Raw genomic sequence first — 10,918 nt, 5'->3', positions numbered from 1 at the left:
AGAACCAGTTGTAAGCTAGCTGAAGTTTCTTTAGCTGTTATGCTAATTGAAGTTAGCTTTTGCTGCATACCAAGGTGATGTCTTTTTAAATAATAAAAAAAAACAACAACATGGTTTAATATTATGGTGATATTAATTAAGCCATTAAAGTGAGTTTTAGCATCAGCTATCTCATTCCTTTATATTACTGATAAGGTAAGATATTTATTGATTTTTAAAATAAATTAAAAAATATGCATCATTTTTGAACAAACTTATTGAGAAAAAGGGTAAAAATGATCATGGGATTTTTAATCAAGTCACCAAGAGCTCGTATAAGTAAACGACAAAGGCACTGCACTTTCTGGTTGTGTCACTTCCTAAATTACTTGTAAATCTTCTCACTTAAAATGACTTACAACAGAAAATCGCCGAACTTGTCTAAAAATGTCAAAATTTCAACGTATTTTTCTGGGTTGAATTAAAACCAACTAGTGGGTAACCTTAAACAGCGCTGAAAAGAGATGTCTGTACAGGTCTAGGGACACTTTGTCTAAAACATTACTTTCAAAAATATCTTTAGTTCTACATTGTTGTTGTTTTTTTCCACACCTAAGGCAATCAACAAACATTTAAGTTTAGAATTCTGTCTTAATAAAAATATTTTTTAGAAAATATTTTGCTGAGGGACCCAAAAACATATCTGAGATGGGACATTTTCAGTGCTCTTATTCACTACACGTATTCTCGTTTCTTTTCTCATTTAAGGCTTGGCCAAGAGCTGTGAAAGGAACAATGATTTGCAGCGAGGCCATGTTGTTTTTATTTTTATCACTTGAGGAATAAATACGAAATGCAGAAGCAGATGGTCAAATGAATGGTTATTTTAATAAAACATTTCACTAAATGTTCTAATGATTTACCTGGTTATCGCTGTATCTTCTTCCAGCTTTTCACAAGTTAACCTTCATTCTCACAGACAGAGCTGAGGCTAAGAAGATCAGCACTGAGCCGACACGAATCCCCGTCTAACACCCGGCTGAGAAAATGTTGCAGGAGTTAAGTGAATGGTGCGCAAGTTATGCGCTTTTAATCAAATTAGCTACATTGCAGACAATAAGCACTTGAAGCGGGTTGACAACTGTACTAAGTTGGCAGTGGGCTGGTGGCTCCCCCCGCCCTAGGGTCTTACTGACGGGGAGGGAAAGTGTCTGCTGTCTGGATCCTGGGCTCTAAAGGCTATTTTGAAAAGTTGCCCCTTCTCTTTCTCACTCTCTCTTGCACACCCACACACACATGCCCACACACACAGCTGCTAGAAACCATGACAGAAGATGACGGATACAGTTGTCACAGAGGGACAAGTCAAGTTTAGAGATGGAAAAAAGGTTAATTCTACAGCTTTTCTTATCTTTTTTGCTTCGAAATATGCTCTCCTTCCTCCCTGCCCACCAGAGGACAATGTTGTGTGATTTATTGTGTCTTAACAAACCTCTCCACAGTGGAAGACTCGTTGGGTTGTTCTCCAGAAGCCCTCCCCGGTCGCAGGTAGGAGTTAACACTTTCTATTTATGCATCACAAGCACAGATCTTCTCATTTGCTTCACCCAGCACCGATCTCAAAACTTTTCTGCTGTTAAATTAAGCACAACTTGCCAGTTGTCTGTTGGCTGCATGCCGCAGGGTTTAACACATGAGGATGTTGTTTAAGCTAAGCCTGAACAAGAAAATGAACAGAATTCATTTTTGGTTGTGGTCCTTCCAGTTTCATATAAAATGTGTTCCTCGGTGATGGATTCAGATATTAAATGGCAGCTGGCTTTGAAGTGTTGCTAAAAGACTTGCGCTGAAAGCTGGGTAGTACTCTACTGTAGATTGCATTCTTTTGAGTTGAGAATAATTTGAGATGCTATGACAGGCTGCAAATGTTTCAGCACAGATACCCGCTGCCCTGCCTGCGTCCTTGAAGAAACTGGCAAGAGTAGTGGGAATAATCTGAGCTCCTCTGCTATGCTCTAAGTGTGCATTGCACCATGTGAGCTTACTTGTAGCTCAACTTTTATTTTCGGCAGTGCAAGTGGATCAATTCGTTATTTTGGGGGTTTCTTATGACAGATGTGCTGTGGATAGACATGGGGACACTGGGTATCTCTCAACAAACCCAATTATCACACAGTAAATGCAAAAAAATCTGTGTTTCCCTTAGATGGCTTGACTTTGCTTGTGTGCAAGGAGAAGAAGAAGAAAGGGAAAAGCAGCGGACACAAGGAGAGGTTGAATGTAACACTGGAGGTATGTTCAGCAGCGGATCAAAGCCTTGCTCCATCTGATCCCTGGTCCAACATTTCCTTCAGCTCTTTTTTAGTATTTCATACACAGCATGTTTGCTGCCTCAAAAACACAAGTTCAGTATTCAGATTGAAGAAATATGAAGCTATACCTCACAGATGGTTTATAGCACGGTGCAAGGAAGCAGGGCTAGGGATAGGGTTACATTAACCCTAACTGCGCAGAAACATATGACGGAGGAGTAAAGTGAACCCACATAAATATTTCAAATATAGTTCTACCTAATGAAAGCAGAAAGTATATAATGAAACACCACAAGATTTGTGGAACAGATCATAAGCAGCATCGGCTTTAATTCTAAGCTTACAGACAAATATCTGTAGGTTTATTGAACCTGGGTGTCACAGATGAGCTCTGTTTCCTTCACACTGAGTTCTTACTCATTTACACACCCTTGGAAAAGTATTCACACCCTCAAATCTAAAAACAAAACAAAAACCTCATGTCACATAGACCGACCAACACAATGCAATATTTTCATTTTTTTTTCTTTTGCAAATAAAGTGTTAGAAGGATGATTTGAATTAGGATTGGGAACCCTCACAGGTGGTGGGTCAGTGTAGCTCAATTTCTTAGCGACCAGAGGAACTCTGAGCATATTGCGAGCAAACTCTTGATCGATTTCATGGAATCTGTAAAAGATATGAAAAAGTTGAAATGAACAGAAGTAGTTTAAAGACATGATTACATTTTAATGTTTGAATTGTGTTGCTAGCTGAAAGTAAGTTACGCTCTTTCACAGTTACCGTAAATTTGTTTTAACAGAATTTTTCTGGACTGATTGGGTGTTCCATTCATTTCAATGGGGCCAAAGGTGATCACAAAATGCTGAATATTTCATAAAATGTAGAATGAGTCAATACCAAAAGCTATAGCTGGAATGTCCTAAAGGAGCAGAATGCGGGAAAAGTTGAATGGTTCAAAGAGCAGAAAATATGCAGGAGTAGTTAAGTGGGAAAAAAGTGGAGAAACTGCAGAGTTCACACTAATTTATTGTGACTAATTTATCAGGGGACGTTGTGTGTTGTCTGGTCTGAAGTTTTAGTATCATTTTCTCCTTCTTTCAGGGGATTTGTGGTGTGGAGCCAGGAACCGGGTATGATGGCGTGCCCTACACTCTGTCCATCCTCTGCCTGGCAAGAACCCTTATCCTGGGTTTTAAGAACAGAGACGCCCTGCTGAGCTGGGATGCTCGGATCCGCTACAGCCTGGGTGAAGGTCAGTGGCTTGGCCTCATGCCCAAAGCACAGTCTTGCCTTGTTACTCTAGGAAATTAAGAATATGTTGCTTTTAGGTTGAGAATTTGTAAAATTTTCAATTAAAGGAATTGATAAAGAAAACCACATAGAGTTGCAAGTATACCATATTTTGTTTCTTGTGGCACACAGGAAAAAAATCACTCTCAGATGCTATGTTAAAATGTTTATATATTTTTTTTAAACTAATAAAAGGGGATTGAATAGTCATTATTTACTGACGTAAGCATACAAAAATGGAAGAACACCGAGTCAATAATTTACTGAGGATAAAGCAGATACGTTTCAGGGAGAAAATGTGCCGGATCCATGTTCAGTTTTCTTTCACTGCTGTTTACTGTCAGGAAAGCCTCTCATGTCTTTTCCAGCACCGCAGCAGTTTGATTTTTGAAGCAAAAATAAACCCCTAGTGGACCAAGAGAAGCACATTTGCTGTCCATCGCTTTTGTTTGCAGATGCTGCTTGTGTGTCAGATTTAGGGACATACCAGAAATGCATAAATACAAAGATTCCAGATGGAACTCTTCAGTGTAAAAAAAATAAATAAATATGTGATTAATTGCGTTAAAATTTTTAATGTGTTGAAATTTCTGTAATTAATTAATCAAAATTAACATGTTAAAGTCCTGACCCTTGTCGAATAATCTCAAAGTGGCTTCTTGAACATTACATCAAGTTCTATACTCTAAGAACCTCCAACATCACCAGATCACCAGATAAAATCAGAGACTATGACTATGGACCAAGATCTCCAGACACCTTGTTCAATCTACGTCTAGGGAGGAAGCTAATCCTAGCAAGGTGCACCTAATAAAGAGCCTTTGAGAGTATGGGTGCATTTGAGTGTAGGTGTGTGTTTGTGTGTGTTAAATGTAGTGTAACGTCTGCATAAACAGGACTGTGACAAATTGAGGCCAGTGGAGCCCAGAGACCTGCTGAATCATCACCATCACTTCTTTACATTCAAACTTTAGGATCTGTTTTTAGCTCCACCACGGTTATTGTGTGGCTCCTGTTCTTTGTGATTAATGACTTCAGTTACCCAGCAGCCATTATGACTTAATGAGAATAAAAACAACTCAGGGTTGGGCTTTTCAAAATATAAATGTTCTTCTGTCTCTTCAGCTCACAGGTTCTTTGTCAGCGTGGAACCGGGCACCAAACTGGAAAGTGGGCCTGCCTCCCTTCATCTGTGCAACAACTTGTTGGTCCTCAGCAGAGGCCTGCCTCCGGTGGTGATTGGTCACTGGAAACTGTCGGCGCTGCGTCGATACGGTGCCGTGCCTCATGGCTTTGTGTTTGAGGGAGGGACTCGCTGTGGATTCTGTGAGTAAATACTAACTCTAAGGATGAGAGAGGCAAGTCAAATCAACTAGCAAAGTAGGTTTAAAACCTGGTTACTGAGAGGAATTTGTTTGATTTAAACATGCAAAACCACTGAGTGTTTCTCAAAACAACATAAGTTCCTTTTATGCTTGGATGAACTAAAACTAATTTAAAAACGTTGGTAAAATTTGTTAAAGAAGACAGAGAAAAGAAAGCACGGTGAGCAAAAGTAGGAATTGAAATCTCTTCCCTTAAGGTCCACTGATTAAGACTTAGCTGTACGGGTTTCAGATGCAGTCTGATGACAATATTGTAGTAGTTAGAGCTCCGGTGATGGGACCAGTAAGGATGCAGGGAGGTCAAACACGTCGCAACATTTACAGATCTCAAAGCACTTGTCGTTGTCCAGTAGCTGTCTATCTGTTACCGTGTTTGTACATTTTTCTTGGGTAAAAAAAAGGCCATAGATCTTACATTTTGGGCCATTTAGGACTCAAAATTTTTTGAAAGAATGATCATGTATTATTATTTTTTTTATCAACATTAACATTTTAACTGTTTTGTTGTCTCTTGTAAAAGAGATCATTAAATGAAAAATTGCTGAATACTACTGGAACTTGAACTAAATCCTACTCATGTTGTCTGTTGTGTGTTTAGGCGATGGGCCACTTTGGTCCTTGAGGGGATGTTTTAGATGTGTAAGTGATGCACTCATGTAAATAAGGTGTGTTCAAGCAGGGAGACATCCCTGGTGGGAAACTGGCCCTATCGGGGTGAAGTTGAACAAAAATGATACTGTTCTTGTGGACTTCAAGCCTCAGCTGAAGCAGCGAAGTGACCTCTGTCGCCTTTATTTGATGAGGTTGAAAATCACTCTGTTGCTTTTCTGGTGACCCAATCCATCTTTGTTGGCATTTATTGTTTCACTTTTCAAAGTTGTGCAACATTTCCTGATAAACATGCTGCGTCTGCTGAGTTTTAGAGGTATTTTAATTGAATAGTTTCTCCATTGTACTGAGCAAAAAGAAAACATATTTGTGTCTTTATCATTAGTAGATTGTCTAACCCACTGCTGGGATTTTATCTTTGTGAAGCTACGGCTGCACTATGTCAACGATCTGCAGACTTTTCTCATAGCTTCAGTCCTTCTTAAAAATTGTTTTGTAGACTTTGCCATTGTACTTCATTTAAATCAGCTCCTTTTGTATACAAAACTTACCTATTTGGCATTAAAGTGTTGCCAACTAGGCAACACCTTTACTTTATTAACATGACACTTAAGCTCCATGGAAAAGAAAATGTGTAAAGCAGCTGTTCACTTCGTTTTCTAGAAATTATGAGTGCTACACATTTTCTGACTTCAGTTCAAAATGACAATTGTATTCACAATCCTGAGAAAGAAATATGACAACCAATTAATGTTCTGATCTTTTTGTGTCTTTTTTCATGCATCTCAACATAAGAAAGTGATTTATTAAGATATAAACACAAAAAAAAAGATGTTCACTCATTAAAGAAAAGATATCAACATAAATATGTATTCTAAAGGAAAATTTGACCATCGTCTCCCCTAAAACTGGATGTTTACTTGAATAATCGTCAGTAAGACACTTCTTGTAGCATCTTCCAGTCTCTGACATCATCTGAGGAAAGTTTGCCCAAATCCTCACTTTCAGCTGTGAAATGTTTGACGGGTTCCTTCGCATATACAGTCTGCTTTAAATAATCAGTCCACAGCATCACCAAAATCCAAGCTTTGGCTCAGCCCAGGACTTTCCATTCCTTAATTCTCAGCCACTCACTGGTGGATGTACTGGTATGTTTTGGGTCACTACGCAGAGTCACTACGCATTTTCCTCAAACACCCTCTGATACTTCGTAGAACTGTGGGTGGTTTCCATGATGGTGAGCAAAACATCCCCAAACCACTCGTTTTTTTTAACGTCAACCTTGTTTAGAAGTAAAACTCTAATATCAGAATTTTTAGACTTACACACGTCTTTTTGTTTTTATAATGTAGAAATTACTGAAGTACAATTATCAGAATAAAAGCTCTATCTTGGGTAAACAGATTGACATTCGGATATCTGAATAGCTCTCAGACCTGTGACACCAGTGCCAATAGACTGTAAAACCAGTAATTTACTGCAGTCATATTCATAGCTACACGTTGCATGTCAGAAATGTATTTCCGAGTCCACCAAAGCCTGCTGCGGATGTTGTTTTTGTCAGGGTTTGAGAATCTTCTGAATGTCAAACTGATGGTGGTCATGAATGTGAAGAATGTCAACCGGCTTACCACATTTTAAATGACTGTACTGTACTATGGTTGAAGTTTCAAATGATTGAGTTTTACTTTTTATGGTTTCTTGATGAAATAGGAATGTTTCTCCTCGCTGTCGGATTTTTCTAGAGATTTAGAAAGCGTTTGCATTTTTGCAATGCCCGTCTTTTCCAGTGAGGGAGTTTAAGTGTGAGTGAATACGAGAATAACCATGAGGTTTTCAGTCTCTGGTTACAATGTTCTCATGAGAGACATCTATAAATACCAGTGCTGGACTCTCAGCCAATCACAAACAGCTTTGTGGTCGCATGTGCACCCGCAGAGTCCTTCTTCTTTTCATCAGAATATTACCCAGCAGACACGGGGGCTGAGGTCCTCTTGCCATGGCGGCAGAAGTGGAGAGGGACAGATGAAGAAATGTGTCAGTTGAGTCTGAAAGTGACATTCCTTGCATGATAGCTTGCAAGGAAGGTGTTGTGTTAGCTGACATTTTGCTTTGCATATCTTCAATAACGGCGTCACGTTTCGAAAGTAATAAGGTGCTCGGGTGCAAAATGACTTTCTGTAAAAGCCAAATAGCAAATTTGCATAGCAAGACGCAAGTCCTTGTTTTGCGCTTTGCAAGTCATAAAAAATTAACAGAGTGTATGCTGTGGTTCTGTACAACCAATTCATCATATTTAGCCTGGGAGGCCGAGCAGAAAATCATTTTTCTCAACTTTGCCTTGATGTTCATGTAAATTATTTGATAAATCAGTGTATTCTGGTGCAGTTTCACCTTGTTTATTTACACACCAATTGATCCAAAAAGTGAGAACTAAACTAACTTAAAGTTCTTTATTATTGAGCATTTTATTTCACAGCTTTTTAATTTCCCTTGAGGCCTCATTTGCTCCAACAAAGTAAGCAAGTCTCTGTGTCATTGCTGTACTTTGTGTTGCAGCTGGTCTTTATAAAAAAAAAAAATAGCTGCCCCTCTGTTCCTTCATCAGAGATGAAGACGATGCCAACGTGACATCACTATCACTTTTGTTGCTATGGAGACATGCAAACACATGCATAAACTTCCTGACAGCGATTCAGCCGGCCCCGTGGGAGAGAAGGCTGCTATGTTGTAAAATAAACAAACACAAGAGTTCAGGGTCATAATGTAAGTTTGCCCTTCTGGTAGTGCAATCATATCCAAACACTCTTCATCAGTAGAGTGCAGTCAGAAGTATCCACACACCCTGAGGTGGACTGGCCAGCCGATGTGCTGGGCAATGCCAGGCAGGTCAGCCAGGGGCTGACATAATTTAATCAAAAAAAGTAAAATAAATTTTTGGCGGACATTTGGTTAATCCTGTGAAATCTCTGATTTCATGTGTAATTAACAATGAAGGTGTTTTTGGGATGTGCGTCATAATAACGCATAAAAGTTTCATTTCAGTTTATGTAGCCACAGTTTACAACAGGTGTCTTCTAAAGGTACTTTACAGTTTACCTGAGAATGGGTCGACACAATAAAACGATGGACGGCTCCAAATGACACTTTCCTGCATCCAAAACCAACAAAGCCATTACCTCGTCCGAAGAAATACGGCTTTTTGACAAATTAGCTAGAGACCAGCACTAAATTTCGAATAAAATGTAACAAATATTGCCACATTTAAAAAAAATTATAATCACATTATATTATACATATTTTATTAATTGAATTCTATAGGTTATATTGTAAATCAGATTAATGGTAGGGTTTTTCTATTAAAATTTATATTCTCAGCATCACCTAAACCCCAGTAGGTGCAGATTGTGATCAGCTCCTCTTAGAAGTTTTCAGGTTCTTCTGTAACGACCCGATGAAGGTTTTCCGGGTTATGGGGTCCACATGTGCTCGTTTCAACCCTCTAACGCATAAACGCTTTTAGCACACACATGCTGACCCAGTAATAAACAATCATCCGCAGAATCTGGACAGCCATCCAGCTCCTTGCCCCAGATAAAAGCCATTCAAAGCTTCCATGCAAAGTTGGCAGCCTTTGTGTGTCCCTCAGCAGGTGTAAACACACATGCCTCCTCTGGTCGTACGTTGTTGCACGTGTGAGATTGTTCCTCCTGTGTGTTGTATATTTAGCGTCATTTAGATGGTATCTGCAAGTTAAGTCCAACTAAGCCCGGCTCTTGCCAGGTTATATTAAAGTGTGAGTGACCCACAAAGATTGTAATGTCTGGCTGTTCACCTGGCGCTAGCTTGAGTGGGGAAGCATGCTGAACACAAACCCGACTTTAATAGATCCTAAATGCTAATTAATTCATACTAAATTGCAGGAGATGCATGTTATAGCATCTGTGGGTGAAAAGAAATGCAACTTGAATGCATTTCGGAAAAAAGAAAGAATTGAAGTCATCTTTTTTTAAGTGCTTGGCAAGGATTTTAGTTTTAGGCAATTTATGCTTGCATTCCAACACTTTTCAGAAAGAAATGTTTTATTTTTACTCCACTGTGCTGCTGTGAAGTTGTGCTGACTGCAAAAAGCAGAAGATGCAAAAAACTTAAAGCTTCTGATGATTCTTGAAAAGTATTTTATACCGTCTTTAAAATGTCTGAGTTCTCAGTGACTCCACAAGCTCCAGCTTTCTTGTGTCGTCCATTTCTAATAAAGGTTTAAATTATTCAGGATCACAGCAAATATTAAATATTCTTGGTTTAAAACTGCATTTAAATCCTTCTTTTACTTTCAAAGTGCACAAGTATTTTGTTGTTCCTGATAAATCCTGATTTTCAGCAAAGCAACACATTATTTCTAAATTAAAGACACCATGCTGCCATTCTGGTTATTGTTTCTATCTCCCTCTGCAGCTGAAGCGACCTCCTTCCATCTGCACACAGTAATTTACTGTTTGTAGTTTCCATGGTTTTAATGGTTGTATCATGACCATGATATTGTTTTTATTGTTTCTTTACATTTTAAAGCGACAAGGAGAGACAAACAAAGCAACAACTGGTTCCAATAAAGTTCACTCAAAATGTGAAGCACAACACACATAAAAGGAAATCACAAGAGTACCCTAAATATTTTATGTTTGCAGCAGCCGGTCACTGTTGGAGATGATGTTTGCTCTCATGTAAAACATTTTATAAAACTGCTCAAGAAACTTTTCCGCACTACTAAAGCGTGGTTTACTGAATGTTGGTCTGGTGCTTGAGACACAAGTGGCCCGTGCTTGAACTGTGTGGTATCTGTGTCTCTCAGTTTCATGTTGTTCTTTCCCTTGAAGCCGAGGCTGCAACTTGTTACATGGTCTCCCAGCAGGAAGTGTTTGGAACCAATAAAGCTATTTGTGGGGGGTGAGGAGAAGTCTCTTCTTCTCAGTTTCATGCATCTCACTAAACAGCACAACTGGGACAGATGGTAAAGGGTGAATGCTCACTGCATCCATTAATATGGCAACACAAAATGCAGCTTTACATCAATTAGGCTTATTCAGAATAGAAGAAACTGTTTATTTGATTTAGAAAACAGCCTGTGTCTGAACAGCATTGATGATGCCTCCAGATGAAATGTCATCATCCATATTTGGTGCTCGCTGTTTTTTTAAAGAGAAAATTAGCTATTAAAATTATGTTTATTGTCAAGAAGCAGTTGTTAAAATTACTCGTATTCTTTCAAAAAACAATACAACGGCTAATTATGATTTGCTAGTGTTTATATATTTAACGACTCCAAAATATATTTCCTTCTTC

At 38.8% G+C, this 10,918-nt stretch overlaps 1 protein-coding gene across 2 annotated transcripts in view; it reads left to right on the top strand.

The window, feature by feature from the left end:
• The first annotated feature begins 1,004 nt into the window (after window positions 1-1,004).
• dok7b (docking protein 7b) overlaps window positions 1,005-10,918 on the top strand; it is a 23,941-nt gene continuing 14,027 nt past the window's right edge. The window contains exons 1-5 of one of the 2 annotated variants that reach the window (XM_032563312.1): window positions 1,005-1,367; window positions 1,482-1,527; window positions 2,186-2,271; window positions 3,396-3,546; window positions 4,710-4,910. In XM_032563312.1, the coding sequence (XP_032419203.1) occupies window positions 1,314-1,367; window positions 1,482-1,527; window positions 2,186-2,271; window positions 3,396-3,546; window positions 4,710-4,910 (538 nt within the window). In that variant the 5' untranslated portion in view covers window positions 1,005-1,313. The remainder of the gene's footprint in view (window positions 1,368-1,481; window positions 1,528-2,185; window positions 2,272-3,395; window positions 3,547-4,709; window positions 4,911-10,918) is intronic. The other variant, XM_032563313.1, reaches the window with a different exon arrangement.

The sequence above is a fragment of the Xiphophorus hellerii genome, chromosome 5 (genome assembly GCF_003331165.1).
Source record: "Xiphophorus hellerii strain 12219 chromosome 5, Xiphophorus_hellerii-4.1, whole genome shotgun sequence".
In the NCBI taxonomy this organism is placed as follows: domain Eukaryota; kingdom Metazoa; phylum Chordata; class Actinopteri; order Cyprinodontiformes; family Poeciliidae; genus Xiphophorus; species Xiphophorus hellerii.
The sequence above is the reverse complement of the archived record's forward strand: the minus strand, read 5'-3'. Positions and strand labels throughout refer to the sequence as shown.